This window comes from Lepidochelys olivacea (genome assembly GCF_965140295.1).
Source record: "Lepidochelys olivacea isolate rLepOli2 genome assembly, chromosome: 1".
Classification (NCBI taxonomy): Eukaryota; Metazoa; Chordata; order Testudines; family Cheloniidae; genus Lepidochelys; species Lepidochelys olivacea.
This window is the reverse complement of record NC_140411.1, coordinates 82,763,608-82,786,957: the sequence shown is the minus strand read 5'-3', so window position 1 is coordinate 82,786,957 and position 23,350 is coordinate 82,763,608. Positions and strand designations below refer to the sequence as shown.

General features: G+C 43.7%; 1 protein-coding gene across 1 annotated transcript in view; it reads left to right on the top strand.

Annotated features, from left to right (window-relative positions):
- The first annotated feature begins 10,084 nt into the window (after positions 1 to 10,084).
- The window catches only part of MYCBP2 (MYC binding protein 2), a 412,169-nt gene continuing 398,903 nt past the window's right edge, over positions 10,085 to 23,350 (top strand). Inside the window, exon 1 of the mRNA XM_084646996.1 lies at positions 10,085 to 10,751. Within this exon, the coding sequence (XP_084503122.1) occupies positions 10,468 to 10,751 (284 nt within the window). The 5' untranslated portion in view covers positions 10,085 to 10,467. The remainder of the gene's footprint in view (positions 10,752 to 23,350) is intronic.

Sequence of the window (23,350 nt, the reverse complement as noted above, 5' to 3'; positions counted from 1 at the left end):
AAAGTCAATATTTCAAGGAAAGTAAAAAATAGAACCAAATAATGTGTTGAATAATGTACTTGATGAATTTAATTATATTTAAAATATATATTAAACAAATTTCAAAAATTTCCCCACCTATAAAGCTGGACTGATAAATTATCAGATATTGCAAATAAATTATTTGACAAACTTTTGCATTATTGTTCAAATATATAACTCTACAATTTAAAACGTAAAAAAATCACCCCGACCCAGACATGAAAGAATGCAACATAGGTAATAATGAGATGCAAGAGTATATACACTCCTTCAACAAAGTTTCCAATAATAAATGAGGTCCCAATCTGCAAACATTTCTGTACATGCATAATTTTATGCAAGTAACTAATCCTATTGTGTTCAATGGGACTTTTCATGTACATAAGAGTTGGTGTGATCTGGTTCTAAGGGAGCAAAAATTGACTAGGTTGTTATGACATCAAAATCCTGAGATATATTTTATATGAGTACAGACACAAAAAAATGATTACCTTTGTGTGTTGTATTTTACAATGGTTTAATAAGCAAAATGTGATTTTAAAATGTTTTAAATACATTAAAATGTAATTGTATATAATTTTAAATATATATAAAAGTCTAAGGTGCTGTTGCTGAAGAAATATTTCTCTCCTGTCACTTTGACCACAACATCCTCCTCCTTAAACTCCCACTGACTTAAGTGGGAACAGGACTGGGTCCTAAATTCATTCACTGGATTCCTGCCTTTAATCTTATCAAATTCAAGATCTTTAATTTCACCTTCCAGACCCTACATAGGATTAAATCCTGCTGGTTTTATTCACTTGAGTAGTCTTATTGACTTCAGTTGGAAGTTTTGTATGAAAATCAAGACAATCTGAGACCATGATCTCACTCCAGTCTACATCTTTGCTGTAATTTAGGACCTCAGTAGTTCACCAGCTTTCTGTAGGCCTTCTGCACAGGAATTTCACTGTTATCTGAACAGTTGTCCATGCTTTGTCTTCTCTGTGTAAATTGCAAGTTCTCTAAGGTCCTGTTTCAAAGCCTATTAGGTTTAATAGACTTTGAATTAGGTTATAAGGAAGGGATCATGTGTTTTATGTTTTAAGTACTTTGAACATTTAGTATTGTATAAATGCTTAATATATCTTCTGTATTTTGTTTTTAAAGACTTAACATCAAGAAAAACAACTGCTTTTAATTTATTCACATACTGCAGTCCTATTTGTTAAAATGTTGTATTTGTTTTGGATTTTTCCTCTCTCCTCTACAACTAACTAAGTAACTAAATAAATAAAATGAAAAGTAATATCTATGGCTAAAATGTGCTAGTATTTCTGCAATTACATTTTCAGTGTAAACTATTACTGAATGTATTTTTTGCTATAGACACAATGTGTCTATATTTATTTTGGTCTTGTGCTAAATAAGGTTCAGGCTTCTGAGTGCCATGCTGATTGATTTGGCTTCTTTCTCTATTGTTCTGTGTAATGTTTTGCAAGTTTGTCCTCTTTTTCTCTTTCCATGTGGTGTCCATATTATCACTTGCACCGGAAGTCATGTTATTGGTAGCCTCAAAGCATGCCCCTCCAATATGCACATCATCATCTTCTTACTATATTTGATGCTTTAGATTGGTTTGGTTTACTTAGAATTTCTGATGCTGAGAGAAACTCTTTTCAATGGACTCTGAAGATCTTCCACAGGCATTTACTTTGAAATGAGTTGATCTTTTTATCTATTTCTGTTGTAGATTTGCTTGACTTTGCTCCGTAAAGGAGGACAGACGTGATGCTGGTGTTAAAAATTTGTATTTTTGTGTCCGTGCCAATCATGCTACTTTTCCAAATCGCTTCAAGTTTATGAAAGTTGTTTGCTGCTTATGATATTTTTGCTTAACATCTAGCATGGTGTCATCATCATTGCACATCTCACTCCCTAGTAGATAAAATGGCTTACTTCTTGTAGTGTTTCTTTGTTCATCTAAAGGTTACTTTGGGGACATTGATAGCCATATATTTTGTCTTCCCTTTGTTGATGACCACACTAGTTTCTGTGGGGTGGTAGGAATATTTTATTGACATAAGCTTGAAAGGAAAGCATTATTCATGAATGATGGGGCTGTGAGTTATGCAGATCTCAGTAAACAAGTTCTGTTGGCATAAATCTGAACTGTATTTATTATGATTTATGGCATGACCTGAGTTCCCTGATGGAAATGTAGGTTTGTATTACATTGTTGTTTCCCTTTCTTTATATATATATATATATATATAATATATACATACACACAGATGTAAACAGAGTCAGAATGAGTTCTACCCTGACATCTGGTGGTGAGCTGTGGAAAAGGACTTCAGGGGCTGATCTCATTTGCATGGGCACGCCCACCCTGCCTAGCATGATGGACTACTTGCCCAAATGGTCACGTTGGCTGCTGTGGGATCCCCAGTCTCTTTGTTATTTGGGGCAGGAGTAATAAAGCGTTGTTATCCTGGTTATGTGAATCAAGGACAGTAGAACTGTGCTTGGCATTTTATGACAGAGGGACCCGCCCTCAACTAAGTAGCACTTGCTAGGCAAGGGACATGGGTTCCAAAATCCAGTGAATTGAGAGAGGCTGGGGACAGGTATATGTACCTGGCAGTGTGGGCTCCAAACACTACATTAACCCTCTCCTTTCTCCATTGTGTAAAGCAGACCTAATTTTGGCTCTATTAGGAGTCTTATTACATGCTGCAGAGCTGAAATGGCTGATACCTAGATGTAAGCATTAGACCTACTTTGGGCTAGTGGTGCACCAGCACTGAGGCTCCCCTACTACCAGCTAAAAATCACTAAAGAGCTGTGTTAAGTGGGGGGGCCCTGAAGACAAGTTGGTGAGCGGGCAGCAGGATGGCTAGCATGGAGAGCGGAGCGGTTAGCCGGGTGGCTGGCAGAGAGGAGCGGACAGCAGGACAGCTAAGGGAGAGGCATTGAGAGCGGAACTGATAGCTGGGTGGCTGACAGAGAGGTGTGGCTGGTGGTGAGGACTGCAGCAGAACCCCATGGAGAGGCGTGGCACTCAGCCATTGACCCGAGCAGTGGAGCATGTAAGATGCCCCCCAGACCTCCCTCCACTTCCACCCTGGCTGGGAGGTAAACTCTGCAGATGAACTTCTGAACTCTGGGGGGCTGCACTGACCAAGGACAGAAACTGGGTGTGCGGGGGTGATTATTGGGTAGCTGGACTCAAGACCCTGAGGGGGAAAGAACACTGCCAGACTTACTTGGGGGGGGGTCTTTTGCTCATGATTGGTGTTATGAATCCTGTTTGTGGTGTTTCCTCAACATAATGCCGCATTGTTTCCCTCCTTTATTAAAAGGTTTTTGCTACACTCAGACTCTGTGCTTGCGAGAGGGGAAGTATTGCTTCTTAGAGGTGCCCGGGAGGTGGTATGTAATTGTCCCAGGTCACTAGGTGGGGGCTCGAGAGGGTTTTGCCTTGTGTTATTGAAACGGAACCCCTAGATACTGAACCCGCCCCTTGTTGCTGCCAACTCTGATGGGCAGAAGGGTTACACATAGACACACACACAGATGTCTTTATCTGGGGAAGCAATATAATTGGATAACAAGGATTCTGTGCACCGAGACTATAATGGGGCAGAACTTTTTACACTTTTCAATAAAATAACCATTTCCTAAATACTCTCCAGAGTGTGTAGTTACAGAGTGATATGTGCATTACTCAGAATATGGAAGTATTCAACCTTCAACTTAACTGACTCACAGTTCATCCAAGACATATTTATAAGACATCATAAATACATATCTGATTTATGCAAACTGTTACTAAAATTGCTCATGGAATGAACAGATAAGTAAGAAATAATATAAGGAGGTTTGTTTTTATACTGGATAACTACAAGACTTGGGTGCATTGTGTGGCATGAAAATAAAGACTTACAACCGAAGAAGTGGAGTTATGCTTCTTGAAATGTTATTGCTTTCTTCCCATGGAAAGTGAGCCTTGGAGTTCCTTTGATATTTTCCCCTTCGACACCCAGTCCCCCGGCTCTCCTAACCCAAACATTGTTACCGTTTTTCTGGCTAAGAACTTAGGGTCTTGTAGATGTTGCAATGACTCTTCTGGCCAATTCAGTGTGATACTAGGCACTCTCCTCTATCGGAACCAAGTGTGCTCTCATTGCAGTGCTTGCAGCTAGCTCACCTGGCCACTCTGCTGTTTTCACAGAAAGCTTTTTTCAAATTGTAATAAAAGCAAATAATTGCACAAGACAGTACTAATTCCAAATAAATCTTCAGCAAATAACATTCTTCCTTTCATAATCCTTGTTATATGATTGTCTAATGAATCATTTCTGTGCCTGTAATGTAAAACTTTATACAACAAAATTACACCATTCTTGGCCTATACCTACAAGTTGTAAATTTAAATGCACTCATTTAACATGGTAGTGTCATATATGCTACCACCCAATCAAGATAGGATGATCCTTTGTGTGTGCACTGTTGTAACATCAACATGGTCGTCAGTGGGCGGGATCAAACCTGGGACCTCTAAAGCTTAATTCATCAGCCTCTAATGCATGAGCTAAAAGCCACGTGGCCCTTAGCTAAGACTGTAGCAGACTAATTAATCTCTAAGTGGTCTCAATGCCACTAGAAGGGATAAAGCACCACATCCAGGAGGTGTGTAAGTTACACTGCACATTGTGACAATTTCATAAACAAAGGGAAATATTTTCCCCAACGTAAAGAATGAAAACTACAGTAAAATCTTCCGAGATGAGTTAATAAATCTGTGGATTTAAAATTAAATAATTAAGAAGTTTACATAAAATGTATATCTTTTTGAGGTAGGTTCTGATACTGTGCTGATTGCCATTGTAATACTATTTTTTTAATTGAAATCACTACTGTACATAAAAGAAATCATGATTCCCACCTCAAGAATTAGAATCTAAATAAAACAGAGTACACAGTATGAAATGATATACATGCTGAAGGTCCAAACTTCAAGAGCAGCAATTTTATATCTATTCAGTACGTGCATTACTGTTTACAGATTTCATATAAGCAAGTTTTAAAAAAGGAATTTGAAAGAGGATTTTAAAGTGGTTGCACTAGGAGACACAAAGGCAGAGGGTCCCCTGTTCTTTGCAAACAACTCTCACCTCAGACTGACAAACTCACTACATCAAATACATTGCTTACCAGGTATTTATCTGTGAAGGGTAACAAGTAAGGTCTATACTGAAAGCTTGCAATGTATAACGTTCATAATCATGGTGTGATATGTGTATGGGTAGTATTTAAGGAATAATGTAACTATGCATCCGATGAAGTGAGCTGTAGCTCACGAAAGCTTATGCTCAAATAAATTAGTTAGTCTCTAAGGTGCCACAAGTCCTCCTTTTCTTTTTGCGAATACAGACTAACACGGCTGCTACTCTGAAACCTATACTGAAGTTGTTAAAAGGAGTCACCAGGCAGTGATATTATTCAGTGACGGCCTATTTATGCAGGATGAAGTTGCCACCCTGCCCTCATTATCTGGTGAAGTAATTCAAGGCTCAGTTGTCTACGATTGCCCCGCCACAGAACAGTTAATGGAAAACCATCAAAGTCAACTGCAAACAATCAAAACCACTTGGCGGTAGAAAAGGAACATTATAACACACAGGGGATCGCCTTGTCTACAAACAAAGAAACAGGGTCTGTTTCAGTATAACAGGGTAGGGAGAGGTATTCCGTAACCATTCACTGAGGTGAAAACTTGTGGAGTGGGAACGTTTTCATTAAAGTTTGGATCCTGCTTCCTGTGCAGCCAGCCAGCTCGGCAACAGACTGAACTTCAAGAGGAAAACCAACATTATTAGCTAGGAAAGGTAACTATTAATAAGTGTAGGCCCTAGTTCATGCTTTATGATTTTGTTTTATATTGTGATAGTTTGTTTTCATCACTCTTGTTTCTATTTGAATCTCTATTCTTTTTTAAATAAAGAATAAATAATTTATTTATTTTTTAAATAAACCTACTTTTGTTTTAAGTCCTCACAAATGCTGTGTGTTGCACAGGGGAATGGTGATTTAAGATAAAACTAGGTACACTGCTTCTTTGGGGGCAGAGGATCTAGGATTCTGTGAGCGGTCAGCGTCACTGGCTGGATATCACAGGGGAACACTTCAAGGGGATTCAGAGTCTGGGATGCACCTCTTGTTAACCTACAAGTCAACACTTGCAGATGTAGAGGGCTTTGAGTTAAACCAGCCTTTGTAGGGCGCAGTAGGGAAAGTGCTGCAATCTGTTCACACTGACAGATTGAAGCGCACTGGCGTGGCCACATTTGCAGCGGCATTGGGAGTGGGCAGCTATCCCAGCATGCAATTGACTGCAACATGCTTTTCAAAGGGGGGGGGTGGAGTGTGACAGGGAGTGTGTCGTCTGTATGTGGGGGGAGAGAGAGTGGGTTTATGGGGGGCTGAAAGCATGTCAGCGTGCTGTCTTGTAAGTTCAGACAGCAGCAGACCTCCCCCTCCTCCCCGCCTCTGTCTCTCACATACAGCATTCCACAGTAACGGCTTGCTTTGTCTCGGAGCTGGCTGTCAGAAACGGAGCTTTCAAAGGGCATATCTGCATTCCTAGGCGAGTTCAAAACAATGAGAAGAGTGTCCCCTTGATTTAAGGAGATTATGGGATGTTTCCGGAGGCTGATCAGAGTGCAGTAATGCAAAATCTCATTCACACTGATGCCCTGGCGTTTCAGCCACTATGCAACAAGCGTTAATCTTCTCACCGAGGTAGAGTACCAGGAGCACTCTAGCCGTGGAGTCAGAGCACTCTACGTGCCTTGCCAGTGTCAATGGGGAGTGAGCTAGGGCACCTGGGGCTGCTTTAATGCTCTCTAACTTGCAAGTGTAGCCAAGCCCAAAGATAGGGATAGCCCAGAGGAGAGTGCTTTAGTGGCTGAAAGATTGGTGGAGTTAAGGAGCTAACGTCTAGTTACAAGTAAGTTTCCCTCATGCAGGAGGTAGGGGGGTAACAAAATGACTCTCAGTCCTGGGTACCCTGAGAACCATCAGAGAGGGAGAGAGAGTTACAAGCATAAAGGTCATTGTGGAAGAAGGCTTGAAGATGACTAGGAGAAGGGTACAAATGGATCTCTTGGTGGAGGGGGTAGAGAGAAATAAAGCAAAAAATGTAGGATAAAATGTTTTTCCATGTGCAAAGCCTTAAAGGTAAGGATGAGAAACTCTAACTTGATGTGAAAAGAAGCAGCAAGTAAATGAATACAATAAGAAAGGAGACATGATTGAAGTAGAAAGAGAAGATTGTTATATAAGAGGCTGCATTTTGTCTTGGGAAAATAAGCAGGGCAAAATGGGATTTGGGTAAGCACAGAGGAGCTTACAGTATTATTGAACTGAATAATGGTCAGATGGGCACAAACAAGGATTCTCTAGTTGTAGGAATGGAGAAGAAAGTGTGGGATTTAGAACTCTCATAACTGAAGAAGCCAAAAGGTCAGATGTAGCCCACAGGGGCTATACCAGGGATGGGCAAACTTTTTAGCCCGAGGGCCACATCTGGGTGGGGAAATTGCATGCATGGCTGGGGCAGGGAGTTGGGGTGCGGGAGGGAGTGCAGGGTGTGGGAGGGGCTGCGGTGTGCAGGAAGGGGCTCAGGGCAAGGGGTTGAGGCAGAGGAGGGGTGTGGAGTGCGGCAGAGGGCTCAGGGCAGGGGGTTGGGGTGCAGGAGGGGTGCAGCTGGGGATCAGGGCAGGGAGTTGGGGTGGGGGGTGCAGTTGGGGTTTGGGCTCCGGCCCAGTGCCGCTTACCTGGAGAAGCTCCAGGGTGGCAGCGGTGTGCACTGGTGCCAGGGCAAGCTCCCGGCCTGCCCTGCTCTGGCCCCACGCTGCGCTGCTCCTGGAAGCGGCTGGCACCACATCCTGCGGCCCCTGGGGAACGGGAGGCAGAGGGCTCTGCATGCTGCACTTGTCTGTGGGTACCTCCCCTGAAGCTTCCATTGGCCACGGTTCCCCGTTCCCGGCCAATGGGAGCTGCGGGAGGCGGTGCCTGGAGGTGAGGGCAGCACATGGAGCCCTCTGCTCCCCCCACCAGGGGCCACAGGGATGTGGTGCCATCCGCTTCTGGGAGCAGCGCGGGGCCCGCGGCGCCACTGGGGTGGCAATCCCGCAGGCCGGATCCAAAGCCCTGAAGGGCCTGATCCGGCCCATGGGCCGTAGTTTTGTCACCCTTGGGTTATTCAGTTAATTTTTTTTACAATTTAAACGAAGAAAGACTTAAATATGGAGAATGATTTATAACATCTCATTGAAAGCATACCTGTCAATATTTGAAATATATAGATATTTGAGAGTAAAACAGAAACACAATTTTAAACTGTACTGAAATACATATAATTAGGAGTGTTTTGGAGGGACTGAGTAGAAAACATTAAATTATATTCCAACAAATATAGTCTTTCTATCTACGGGTTGGCAGAACTATATACTGACATTTTTACTTCAGGATCAGTAGGGCCCTACCAAATTCACTGACCATTTTGGTCAATTTCACGGTCATAGGATTTAAAAATTGTAAATTTCACGATTTCAGCTATTTAAATCTGAAATTTCACGGTGTTGTAATTGTGCAGGTCCTGACCCAAAAAGGAGTTGGGGGAGGTGTGTGTCACAAGATTATTGTAGGCGGGATTATGGTACTGCTACACTTACTTCTGCACTGCTGCTGGCAGTGTCGCTGACTTCAGAGCTAAGCAGCTGGAGAACGGTGGCTGCCACCCTTACTTTTGCGCTGCTGCTGGCAAGGCACCGCCTTCAGAGCTGGGTGCCTGGCCACCAGCCACTGCTCTACGGCCACAAATTGCCGCTCTCTGGCCACCCAGCTCTAAAGGCAGCGAAGTAAGGGTAGCAATACCACTACTCCCCTAAAATAACCTTCAACCCCCCCAGCAACTCCCTTTTGGGTCAGGACCCCCAATTTGAGAAACGCTGGTCTCCCCCATGAAATCTGTATAGTATAGGGTAAAAGCACACAAAAGACCAGATTTCATGGTCCGTGACACATTTTTCATGGCTGTGAATTTTGTAGGGCCCTAAGTATCAGTGAAGTGGAATCTAGGCATCCTCTCCTTTTTCCTTATCTTTATAGGTCATCATGGTTTAGCGGTAATCTGTAAAAATTGAAGCAAGAAGGAAGATGGCTGCCATGACCCTTGTGGTAGTCATGTGCCAAATCTGACTAATTGTTTTGCTCCCTATCCAGTTAATTACCATTTGTGAGGAAAGCTAGAAAACAAAAAGGCAGCAGCAGGCAGATTCTGGTAGCACAGGGAGATCAAACAAAATGCCAGGCCCCTGGCTTCAGCAAAAATGGGAATTCCATGGGGTTAGAAAATTGTGAAATTCACAGGTGAATAGGACAGTTCACGCTTCTTAAATGCATTATTTCAGACTCAGGACTCTACTACTCCATTGGATTATGCCCACTTTAGGTTATTTCTGCAACTATAAGGACTAGAAAGGTAGTTGTAAAATGAAAGCTGGGACTCTGTATCAACAACTAAATTCTGTGACTGGAATCACTGAAGATCTAAAGCTTTGACGACTGCGTTGCCAACTCTTGTAATATTTGGTGTTTATCTTGAAGTCCCAACTGCTAGAATTTGCCATACCGCGCCTGCCACAATTGAGCCCTCATGCATTAGTGTGATGCGTGCTTTGTGTATGTAGACGAATGCACTTGCATGCGAGTACGCACAGGGCTGTGGAAGGCTGAGCGAGCAGCAGCAGCAGCAGCCTCCCCCCGCCCTATGTCCGCCGCTCGGCGCTGCAGGGGGGAGCCGCCTGCCTAGTGCAGCAGGTACGACCGCGCGGGAGACCGGTGAGAACTGAAGGGCTCGCTCCTGGATTTCCCGGGGAGGGGGCGGTGTTGAGGGGTCTATGGCGCCTGCGCAGTCGCGCCGTGTGTGTCTGACACACGGAGGGGGTGGGGCCGAGGTGGCGGCGCTGAGGGCGGCGGCGGCGGCTGTGAGAGAAACTCCGCGAGGGGAAGCGGCGCCGGCCTCGCCCCCTGCAGCGGGCGTAGGAAGCCAGCGAGCGGCGCGGGGCCCCCGGGACCCCAGCGGCTACACAAGCGCGCGCCCCGGTCCCCAACGCGGCCCTTCCGGGACCGCCCTCCGCCGGCAGGAGGGGGCTGCGCGGGCGCTGCGGCCGGGTCTCCAGCCGCGGGAGGCGGCGGCGGCGGCAGGGGGCCGCCGGGGGAAGCGGCGTCACTGCGCCCCCTGCCCCGGCCCGGTTGGATGAGCAGCGCCGGGGCCGGTGTTGGCGTTTGCGGCCTCCCTATGGCCGGGCCCCGGCGGTGAGGGCAGCGGGAGCCGCCTGTGTCCGTGTCTCGCCGGGGAGGCAGCTCAGCCGCCAGGGGGCGGGGAGGGGGATGTGCGCGGCCGCCTCAGCCGCAGGAGCCGCCGCCGAGACTGGGGCCGAGGGCGGCTTCTTCTTCTTCGCCTCTTCCCGCGGGTCCTGCCCGGCGGAGGCCGGGGGGCCCGAGGAGAGCTCAGCCATGGGGCTCGGGGCGCTGCCAGGGGCGGCGGGGCCGCCACCGCCGGGCTGCAGGGACCGCTACCAGCTGCTGCTCTCGGGCCGGGCCTTGGCCGACACCTACCGGAAGATTTACACGGCGGCGCTGAGCGACCGGGATCCGGGGAGCCACGCGAACAGGTAACGCACCCCCAGGCCTGCCCCTCCAGGGCCAAGCGGGACGCCCTCCCCCCAGCCAGCAGGCAGCTACCTGGCGTGTCATGCACTCTTTTCCTTAGCTGCCAGGGCCGTCCTATGCTAGAGAACTAATGCGACCATTCAGGATGGTAAAGTTCCCCCATTGCTACCTAGGATGTCCGCAGAGGTAACCCCCCAGCTTCCTACCTGAGCAAGTAAGGCACCCATGCGCCCGTCTGGAGTCAACTGGCAGGTAGCGCCCCTCCCCCGCCAGGACCCAGAGTTAGATCAGGAGCCAGATAGCGAGGTGATCACCCCGGAATCCTGGGGCTCTGGGGTAGGTAATGCCTCCCTCAGTAGAGCCTCCATGCAAATACCATTCCTACACTCTTCCCCGGGGGGCCACAGAGAACAGAGCTCACAACCTTACTCCTCTCTCGCTGGAGTCCCCCAAACAAATCACCTGGCCTAGAGACTACTCCTAGCAGGGTGATTTTGATAGGTAGTATGTCTAATTTGCTGTCTCCCCATCTGGATGGGTAATGCATTCACCCTGCAACTGAGATCATCCACATAGGTATTACACCCTCACCCCCAAGGCAATGCACTCAACTAATGTACCATCATTGGGGCCTCCCAGTTAGGTAAGGTGCCCCTCTCTTCTGCCCATACCTGTGTCTCTGAGCTGTTACTCCTGCCTCTGTTACCTAACTAGCACATGTAATATTTGCCAACCAGCTCACTGGGTGCTTAATGTGTCTTGTGCTCTACCCAGTTCTCTGGGACAGGTAAGAAACTCTCCTCAACTGGATCTGCCTTGGCATGTGTTGCACCTACTCTCTAACCCCCAGACAGATAACACAGCTGGTGCCTTCAGCTCCTGGGCAGGTGTGAGGTCCTCCATCTAAGTTTTAGTCTGCAATGGACAGACATATGCTATGCCCATTCCCCAGTCACTGTTCTCTCCCCAGGGCAGGTTCCGTGCCCAGGTACTTTGACGTAAGGCAAGAAGTCTTCTCGTTGGGGACCTGTGCACCTTCTAAGTCTGCTTCCCCCACAGCCCTGGGCTAGGTACTCTGTCTTTGTGCCAGGTATTATGCTCTCCCCTTCCCACAAGCCCCTGTCCCCGCTTTGAGGGTCATCCTCCAACCGATTCTCTTCATCCTAGACAGGTGCCCTCCCCCATGGTATGTAATACATGGGGTGGGGAGGATGCAGGATCAGAGATGAGGGCTATCACACCAGATTGCCTTCTTGCCCAGCAGCAGCACTGGGAGTATGTGAAGTGCTAGGGAGATGAGATGAGGGCACAGGCACACTACATACTCCGTCCTGCCTAGCAGCAGCTGTGGGAGGTTGCATGAGGCAATCTGCAGCAGTGGTGGGGAGAGGGGAGGACAGATGTGGGTCCCGTACGGTCTCTGAGTTGGTTAGGTGGAACCCTGTGGGGCTGTTGGGGAAAGATGGCTGGTGCAAGCTGGGTTCTAACCCTCCACTCTCTGGCTTCTGGGAGTGGGGGTCAGTGTGTGGTGGTGGCGGCAGCAGCTGCTGAGATAGTATGGAGTGGGGTACTGCCCAGAACCGGGGGTGGGGCAGAATGGGGCCCGGTCCAACCAAAATGCTTACAGCCCCATTTGGAATTAGGGCAGCCTTGACCCTGCACATGATTGTTTCTTGCCATGGGCTGCAGTTTAGTGATGTGCAAATGTTACATCTTGCACAGGGAGGCTGCAGTGCCTGATTCTCCCATTCAGCACTGAAGGGGATAGGCGTTAATGTGTACATTGACAGCTTAGGCCTGTCTGTGCTCAGAGTCAACAGTGAGTTTCTGGGGAACTGGGTGTTGGGACTGCCACATGAAAATGACGTAAGAGGCAGGAGCAAGTAGGGTGCTCACATCTCCCCAGGCTGGGTCACAGTGGGGGACCCCCCTGGTGGCTGCTTCTTTGTGCGTAACAGTGGAGCATGTTGCTGTGTTGAATCCCTTTCGTTTCAGCGGGGTCTGCGTGCTTCTTTCACTCTTACCCTCGGAGATTGCTGAGGATTTCAGTGACATGTTCACCTGTCTCTGTTTGGAGACCCTCCTAAGCACAAGAGCTGGAAGGGTGCTATCTTGATTCACAATCTCAAGTTGAATTAAGTTGTGACACAGAGTGAGCAGAGCCAATTACAATAGAAATATTAGCTCTGTGAATCAACTCCTTGACTAGTAAATGCTGGTGAAACATTAAAATTAAGTGGGTTGTTTTTTTTTACGGTTTGGCTTTACTTACTCAAATTATTTTCCCCTTTCGAAAGAACAGGGATCCAATAATTAATTGTAGCCAGTGTGTCTACAAGAGAGAAGTAATTTTACAAACTACAAGAATAATACAACCTTTCTGATTTATCTGTTAGCCAGTAGGTGGCTCTGGGTCCTGACCTTTAGTGTGTGTGTTTTTGTGCACCACCTGATTCGGTCCAAGCTGTATAACCAATAAACTGTCATATTTCAGACTGCACCTGTGAAAATCTTGCTGCTTTTGCTTCTGCGATTCCATGTTTCTCTGTTTTTTAATATTTTCTTCTCATCATGAGCCTTAAAAATCAGTTTAACCTGTTCTGGGACTACAAACATTCATCCTAGGAAATTCAGGTTCAGCCTTAATTATATGGTTATTGCAAGGTGTTGTGAGAGAATAGAATTAAAGTTGTTCTGGTGTCTTAACTGTATGTTTTCACACCTTAACACATTTGGATTTCTTTTAAGTTTAACATTAATTCTGAATTTGGGTTTATAATGGTTGGTTTTGGAATAATTACAGTGATTGCCATGATTTTTACTCTTAAATTCCAGATATGTCCTCTCTTTGAACTCTGGTTTAACAGAGTTTTATTATTTTTTTTAAATTAAAAATGTCTTACCTTAAAGAAGAAACAAACTTAAAGATGATAGCTTGTGGTTTCTCAGAGTTAAAGATGTGTAGTATATCAATCTTAAACTATTTTTAAATTGTAAATTAAGGCCAGGTTCACTGGTATGTTTTGGCTCCTTTGAATCACTTTGGAGCGGCACAAAGAAGCTAGAATATATTAGCCAAGTAAATAAGATTTACAGCTGCTTTGTCATTGGAGCAGTGCAAGCAACTATAGAGTACTGCTGAATTTGGCCCTAATTTGCTAGTGTCATCCACGGAACATTTTAAGAGCAGACACAGTTGTTTCCAATGCAGTGACAGTAGCTAAGCAATCTCCCAATTAGAACTCCTGACCAAAAAAAGCCAGTCTTTATCTCACCACTAACTCATTACAACCAAAAGAATTGTGGCATGCAATTTCTCTGTAGAAGAGTGGTGGTAGTCTGAGTTACCACTGTCATAATAGTTAAGTGTATCCTAAGTTATTAACCTCACACTGCCTGTCGTCATAAGTAGAGCTGGCTGAAAAATTGAGTTTTGAATGTTTTTGATTTAAAAACGGTAACATTTTCTCTAAAATATTTGCTGAAAATATCCTTTTTTCCCATCCAACTCTAGTCATAACTAGATGCACTAGTTAATAACTTCGACTGCATTAGATTGTAATTAATCTAACAGACTATACGTGAAGTTTTAACTGAAGCCTGCTGTTCCATTATTAAAATCATTTGGGTAAGTAATTTTTTTTTAAAGGACCCATTTCAAATAATTTAAACTATAACCAGATTTAGAAGTTGACTTGTAAATTCTCAGAAATTTCATTCTGTATTCAGAGAATGCTGTAATTTGGGGCATGATACACTAATTTTCTTGCATAATGAAGATACTTGAATCTTTTTTAACTCAGTTCAACGCAGTTGTAACAGTGAAGCTGTAAGTAATGCCTCTGTTGTAGTCAGATTTATGATAAAAGCTTGCTTTTTACTTTGTTTTGAAAAGTTAGAATTCAGAGCAATATGAGATTGACCAAGCACTGCCAATGCAGAGTTAAATATAGATTATTCAAGAATCATGTACAGAATTTATGAATGTATACTCGGAGGTTATTTGTACTAGTTGTCATCTAAAAGTGGTGAGTGAGGTATCACATGCTGAAAAGATTCAGTAATAGGTATTGAAGCAGACGTAAAGATGTTTCATATTTCTTACATAGGGTTAGTTACTATCTGTATTTTAACAATGATGTTTTAGTGTACACCATTATCAGAAATGATTAGACAAAAGCTTTTTAAAGCATTTGACATAGCGCTATGACTAATGTCATACTTCTTGACAGTTGATTAAAATAAGATTAGTTAAAAAGATAAATGAACTTTGGTAAATCTACATTTAACCTCTATTTTTTTATGATTGCTGCAATATTAGGAAACATAAAAACAGTGCTTTTGTGGTTTGAAACCTTCCCTAGTAATCTAGACCAGGGGTTCTCAAATTTCATTGCACCGCGACCCCCTTCTGACAGCAAATTACTACAAGACCCTAGGAGGAGGGACCAAAGCCTGAGCCCATCCAAGCCCCACTGCCTTGGGCAGAGAGCATGGGGAGCAAAGCCCAAGCCCCACTGCCCCTGGTGAGGGGGTGGGGGCAGGGAAGCCGAAGCCAAAAGGCTTCAGCCCCAGGCAGAGAGCCTGTAACCTGAGCCCCACTGCCCAGGGCTTGGGCTTGGGCTTGGGCTTTGGCCCTGGGCCTCAGCAAGTCTAAGCCAGCCCTGGCGACCCTATTAAAACAGGGTTGTGACCCACTTTGGGGTCCTGACTCACAGTTTGAGAACCCCTGATCTAGACATATTATTGAAAAGTGAATCTAGTTTTTTAAAAGCTCAATTAAGTTTTGACTCATTTGCTATAAATAAGGCTATATTTTAGTCATAGTTACTTTTAGTAAAGTCATGAACAGGTTACGAACCGTAAACAGAAATTCACGGGCCCATGACCTGTCCATGACTTTTACTAAAAATATCTACTGTGACTAAAACTTGGGTGGGGGGGCCGTGGGTGCTCTGGGGGGGGGCAGTCTGGAGACTCTGCTGGGGGAGGTGGCCCAGGATCCCTCCTGGTGCTGGCGGAGGAGGGGCCGGGTGGCGGTGTGGCACACAGCCCCAGGACCCCTGCTGGTGGAGGTGGCAGACTGCAGTGCACAGCCTGGGACCTCTGCTGGCTCTGGGGTGCAGTGGGCTGCGGTGCGTGGCCTGGGACCCCTGCTGGTGCTGGGGGGGGGTGGGTGTTTGGCAGGCCTGCCAGGGGTTTCCTACCCGGCTCTGTGTCCTTGCAGCTCCTAGGCGGTGGAGGCAGGGGCTCCCCTGCTCCTGCCAGAAGTGCTGGCTGCCACAGCTCCCATTGGCTGGGAACTGCAGCCAACAGGAGCTGCGGGGGCGGGGTCTGAGGGCTTGTGCAATGTGAAGCACAGACCAACTCCTCCCCTGCCTAGGAGCTGCAGGGGGGCCATGCCAGTTGGAGCCGGGGAGCCCCCCACCCTGAGGTAAGTGCTCCCTGTATCCTCCAATCCCCTGCCACTAGCCCTGAGTCCCCTCCCACACACCCAAATTGCTGCTGCTGGCTCGGGGCTGAGCCATCACCAGCTGCTGGAGGAGTCATGGAATCCGTGACTTTCGTGACAGACTTGTAGCCTTAGCTATAAAATATATTAATTTAACATTATAGGTGCCTTTCCCTCAATTTAGGACTTTCCTGCTTCTTATGTTTATTCCTCCATATTACACTGCCTAATGAAAAGAAGCTGATTTCTTGGTTTTGAATCAATTCTTTGGATTGGTTGCCAAAGGATACTGTTAGGCCAGCACATCCAACCCTCTTAATGGATATCTGCACATCCTCTGTAGCAAGCTGTCCGCCAAATCAAGTTTTTTTTTGGTCCCTCTCCCTCACTTCTGCACAGTTTGATGAAAAATGCCTATAAAGATGCTTACTTCCTTCAGACTTTGAAAACTTGTGCTTGCTTTTCACACTAAAAGCCAAACAGCACTTGTCATTTTTGAAAACATTAGGATGCTTTTTACCTTGAGATTCCGAAGTTTTTTAGTTTCATTGCTTCAGAACTGCTTACAGTGCTGAATGCAGCTTGAAAATACATTAGTCATATTTAGCCAGAAATAATGGACTGAATTATAGATTATACAACAATATTAATAACGAGACACTGGTGTTTCTTGTGAAAGGTATGTGCATTATATGACCACATTCTCCATACCTTTTGTAAAATAAGATTTGCTAGTCTGTTCAGAGTTTATTTTTCTGGTTTCAAACTATCAGACTACATTACATTATACATGGATAATTGTATTTTATTGGAAAACCGACAAAAGCTGTTTAATTCAACATTGTAGCCGTGTTGGTCCCAGGATATTAGAGAGACAAGGTGGGTGAGATATCATCTCTTACTGGACCAACTTCTGGTGAGAGAGATGAGGCTTTCAACAAATTATGTAACTTCTGAATATTTGAGAATCAGTGATATAGTAGCAGACTCTCTCTTTAATTTATACGTTGTTTTAATGTTTTCAGTTTATTGTGATGTTAGTTAATCCTCATGAGTAGCTGAATGCATTTATTTTTAGTCCTGTTTCTTGTCTTACACTAGTGCACAAGGTGTACCACAAGAGGATGTGTACTTTTAAAAGGTGGGTGGTAGAAATTCTGACAAGGCTTAAGAGGTTAAATGTTGATGCACTGTGCTATTTAAAACTATATTAATGATGGAAGTAGTGGAGGAATCAAGTAAACTGATTCATTGTAAAATTGTTAGTAAATGTTGAAAAGGGGCTTTGAGGGAAGGAGATGTAGAAAATCATAATTTGAATAACTACTTCTGAAGTCAAAGCAGTTTAAAGTGATGAAATGTACTATGAGTGATTCAAAATGAAATGAGGCATTGAATAATTTTAAATATGACTTGAAGTGTTGGGTATACAGTGGGAACATAGAGTTTATATGTGGGGATTTGGAAATTAGAAGAAAAATCTTGTTTTGGCAAATAAAGAGGTGGAACAATCCTGACTATACATGCCAAAGGGCATTTTTGTCTGTTTTTGTGGTCTTGATTCAGAACACTATCTTTAAAATATTTTAAATTTTAGACAGGGTGCATTTATTTTGGAGGGGATTAGCTGATTTGATGAAATTGCATTGTGTAGGGATTTTTGGCGGTTCTCAAACTTCATTGCACCATGACCCCCTTCTGACAACAAAAATAACACATGACCCCAGGTGGGATGGCCAAAGCCCGAGCCCCGCTGCCCTGGGTGGGGGCCCCAAAGCCAAAACCCAAAGGCTTCAGCCCCAGGCCAGGGGACTGTAACCTGAACCCTGCCACCCAGGTCTGAACCAAAGCTTGAGCCCTGATGCCTCGGGCTGAAGCCCTTAGGCTTACACTTCAGCTCTGGGTGGTGGGGTTTGAGCTTTTGCCCAGGGCCCCAGCAAGGCTAACACTAGCCCTGGTAACCCCATTAAAATGGGGTTGTGACCCACTTTGGGGTCCCAACCCATAGTTTGAGAACTGCTGGATTAGATTAATAATAAAGGGACATGTAAAGCCATTTGTGTTTAAATTCTAGTTCAAATCTAGTTTATTTTGGAAGTGACCAAAAGTAGTTTCAATTTACAGCTGTTTCATGGCATTTTTAAAATGAGTCTGTGGTTTCAGGACAAACCCTCATAGTTACCTATTCATGTTGCTAATTGGTGACATTTTGCCTTTGTTTGCTGTCTGTGAGGTAAAGGAGTGGACAGGGAGAGAAAACTGCCTTCTCATTTCTCAAGGTGGTTCTCTATAGTTACTGCTGAAGCATGCAAGTGAATCAGGATAGGGAAGTTTGTGCAGAGGTCTTTTTTTTCTGTACATGCTTTGAGGGAGTGTTTTTTGTGAACAATATATTTTGTAAGTATTAAAAGTGAATTTTAATAAAACAAAGCTCATTATGGTGGAGTGAGGATGTTGAAAGGAACTGCATTTTGAATAGTTTCATCTCTCTATAATTCTGGATTTTTCCCTCCCAAGGTGTGTTGTAAATTACACTCAGCAGTCTTTTCAGTTCGTATTATAATATCTTGTTTTGAAGAGTGGTAAGTATTTTAGGCAGCACATTGTGATACATCAGTTTTTTCCTTAATGATTGCATGCTTGCTTTCATTAGAAGATAGGGTCAGTGTCTGAGTGCTATGGGGTGCTGGTGGCCTGTGATATGCAAGAGGTCACACTAGATGAGCTGGTTGTCCCTTTTGGCCCCCAACTCTGATTGTTATCTAATCTTTTAAATAAGTGTTACTTTTTTGTATCAACATTTTTATTTTAAAAAAAATTTCTATATAGAGGGGATATAAGACAAACTTAAATGTATGAAGAGGTGGAAAGCCTCAGTGTAGCTGTTTGCAGGGTATCCTGCTTTTTGCTATCCAGTCATTTTCGCATTCTTCCTGCCTTGCAGTGTGGTTGGGAGTTATAGTAATCAGTTTCAAATTATATTTTTGCTTTTTTAAGTTTTGTAATACTAGCTTCTGCATGGTCTAATAGCGACATTTAGGCATCTTGCAATTTTATGTATACATGCTATAGGAAGCTCAGTATGCCTTCTGTCATTCTCTTACACAGAAAAACGCATTTTAGTGCCTGCTGTATGTACTTTCCTGTTACCAAAAGCTTTGGAAAGCAAGAGTATGCCAATTTAAGAAACGTCTTGGTTAACATTAACTAATTTGTCCACTTCATTAAAAACAGGTTTATTTATAAACAGGGAGAAAAAATCTGAAACGTATATGCCCTTCCAATGTGTGTTAAAATCTTCAATTGCACTTACAATGCTTTTGAAAAACATGGTAAATGACCCTGCCCTTTTTGGGAAACAATGTCCTGCAGACGTCTGTAGTCTTGAGGTATTGTGTTGGGGTAGTACCATCTGAAATTCCAGTGTTGTCAGTCCTACTAAGCTTGACTGTCGTCTTTTGTCAAGTAATCTGCAATGAAAATTTGATCTATTTTCCTAGTCCTGTTAGATTTAGGAAGGATATTAATTTTGTAACTAATGGAATGTGATGGTTAAGACCGGCTCCTGCAGACTCCCACAAGGGGATTTCATGTTTCTCTTCATAGTTAAGAGCAGAGGAAATATATCAAGACTTGATAAGAGATGGGGCCAAGGCAGTTATAAAATAATCATCTCTTCTAATAAGGGATCACACTTCAGGCTTTGCCCTGGTGTCTACCCATATAACATCAGCCCAGAAGGAGACTCTATACTTCATGATTCAGACGGTCAGACTCTGAATGTACTAGTAACCCATAGAATGCCTACTTGGTCGAGTTCTCTTGTCCCATCATATTTTTTTTCTTTTAGGGTGAGCATTTGTAGTTCAAGGTCCTTCTGCATGATGCTCTGCACCTTCACTATGGGGGTGATTTTGTTGGAGAAACTCTGGCTTCTCATCTCCACATGGTTGGTTGGTATAGGCAGAATCTGAAATGAGGCAAGTCTTTTGTGAGCTGGGTAGAGTATTTTTACCTATAATTTCAAATCAGTGATATAAAAGCCCTTGGATCAGTTTTTCTTTTTCAGAACTGTTATCTGAGGAATACTTCTGATATCTAGGTATGAAAAAATGCCTTATTTTTATGTCTATCTCTGGAATGCTCCACTTAATTCCATCTGCCATACTTCCTTCTTTTGATCCCTTCTTAAACCCCTCCCTTCTTCATTGGAATCTCATTTAAAAAATGTATCAAACTTTGAAGGCGCCATGCATGTGTCTTCCAGGTGGCTGTCTTACCCCATAGTTCTCTCCTTTTTCTTCCACTCTCTCCCCGTGTTTTCATCTTCTTCTGTCCCTATCTTTCTTTATATCATAATCTACTGGTACAGAGAATCCAGTCCTTAATCTGTTTTCATAAAGTGTTAGGTACATCTGTGGTCCTATAGACATTATATACCAAAAAACTACTTTCTTTTAATGTTAATGTTTTTTCAAAACTTAGGAAATGCCAGAATTAAATTTGCCCATGGAACTTCAGTTCTGCCTTTGTGTACATATGGTGTTATGATACAATCTTTAGTGACATGATTGCTTACTCTTTTTCCCATAGGACCCTCCCTTCTTTGTAACACTGGATGCTCAGTGCTTATTGAATGAGACAACTATTCAATATTTCTCTTAATTTTCATCATTCAGTTTTTAGGACCATGGTTTATTAACTGCACTCCATCCAAATATGCACTGAATAAAATATTTTTTAACTATCTTAGGGGCTTTTCCAGTGCACTTATTAACCATACTATATTAGTACCTTGGAGTAATTAATGAATTTATATCCTAGCATCTTTGAAATAAGGAAGTAGTAGTTTTCCATTTATAGATTGTCCAAAATGTGCAAAAGAATCCTCTGATTCTATCTTAGTGATTGGGTGCTTAATTTTGAGACATTACCTCTGAAAAATCAGGTATAGTGAGCACCTGCTGATCTCATTGACTTCTGTTGAAGTTGAGAGCTTAGCACTTGTGAGTCAGGCCACCTGTGAGTGTTAGGACGAGCACCAGAAAATGAGAACCACACACTTAGCAATCATATCTTAGAACCAAATTTTCAGGTCTTCACAATTGATAGAATTTAAGGCCGGAAGGGATCATTAGATGGTCTAATCTTACTTGCCGTATCTCACAGGCCATTAAATCTCACCCAGTTATCTCTGTATTGAGTCCACTAACTTATATTTGACTGAAGCATAATTTGTTTGGCTAAAACCTATCTTCAGGGAAGGCATCCAGCCTTGATTTTGAAGACATCCAGAGATGGAGAAGCCTCCATTTCCCTTTGTTCCAGTGGTTAATCACTCTCACTGTTAAGTGTGTGCCTGACTTCTGTTGTTAAGTTGTCTGGCTTCAGCTTCCTGTGGTTGGTTCTTGTTATGCCTTTCTTTCCTAGATTAAACAACCTTTTAGTACCTAGTATTTTCTCCCACCAAGGTTACACACTAGTGAATTCACCTCTTGATTTTCTTTTCAATAAACAGATTAGGCTCTTTAAATCATTCACTGTAGGGCATTTTCTTGAGTCCTTGAATCATATTTGTGGCTGCGTTCTGCTCCTGCTCCTTCTCCATATGGACACCAGAACTGGATGCAGTGTTCCTTTGTTATTTTCACTGATGACATGTACAGACCTTTACTCCTCATTGCTACTCCCCTGTTTACACCACTGAGGATCATATTAGCTCATTTGTTGCAGCCTTGTTATGGGGTGGGTATTCTGTTGCTTGCCTGCTATGAGCTCTGAATCCTTTTCAGAGTCGCTGCTTTCCAGGATAAAGTCCCCCATTCTGTAAGTGTGGTTTGCGTTCCTTTTTCCTATATGTATATCTTTGCATTTGGGTTTATTTAAATGCTTTTTATTTTAATGGGCCTGGCTTATCAAGCAGTCCAGATAGCTCTGTATGACTGCCCTGTCCTCATTATTTAGCACTGTGCCAATCTTTGTGTCTGTGAAGTTCCACAGTGCTTTGTTCCTGCCTTACATCCATTGGTTTTACTTAAGAAAACTTTTGGGAAGGAACTGAACAGCACGTTATTGATAAAATATTTTGTTTTTTCTACTTTTTTTTTTATAGCAACATAAAGAACGAAGAATGGTACAATAATATGGTAATTGGTCTGGGTTCAGTTACTTTGCCGTGGATTTTTCGTGTGATTTTCGGCAGGTTGCTTAGTCTACTTGTACATCCAATTTGTGTGGATTAAATGGGGATCATAGTGCTTCCCTACCTCAGGGTTATTGTGAGGATAAATCCACTAAAGGTGCTCTGATTCTATGTTAATGATGGAGATATAAATACCTAAGATAGACCATAGATGTGCATGGTGCTTGGTAATTCAGTTTCAGAAAAAAGTTTTCATGCTAAATTTGGATTCTTAACAGTGTACTTTTACAGCTAAGTTCTAATTGCAGTACCAAATTCTACCTTCATCTAATATGTTGACAATAGGAGTAGCACAGGTGTGATTGAAAACAGCACTGTATCTGCAGAATCTTTAGTGGAGCGGTATGTGAACAAGAAAGAAAACAGCTCATTTTTCAGAGGCCAGGTTGTGTTTGCCGAGCTGACAGGTGTGTTTTTACTTGCTTACTGAACAAATTTGACCTGGAAATGACTGACCAATAAAAATGGATACCCCCCCTCCCGAGCCATTTTTAATCACTTTAGAACTGAGCCTAACTTTTCTTTGATTAGTGCCCTGTAGGTGCTCCAGGTCAGGTGTGCATGCACCTCCTTTTGCTTTTGATGGGAGATTTTCAGCAGCAACGCCTGCTTGATCCACACACGCCCCCATCTATCCTCGTGTCCTGTACTGAGACTGTTGCCGGCACCCAGTGCCAGAGGCAAGCAACAGCAGCAGTTCGTTGCCCGGTGTGCATCACCCAATAAACACAACAGGGTGGAGAAGCAGAAAAGTTTATTTGGAGCTCCAAAGAAGGTACAGGGAGAAAAGAATCTCAAATCCTGCACACTGAGCAGGCAGAGTCACATACCTTTATATTTCTTATCTCTATTGCATTACACATCAGCCAAGTAAAACTGCTTTGCCTTATATGGGTTACAACCATACTCTTTCCGGCAACCTTTAATGAGCATTTTAGCAATTCAAA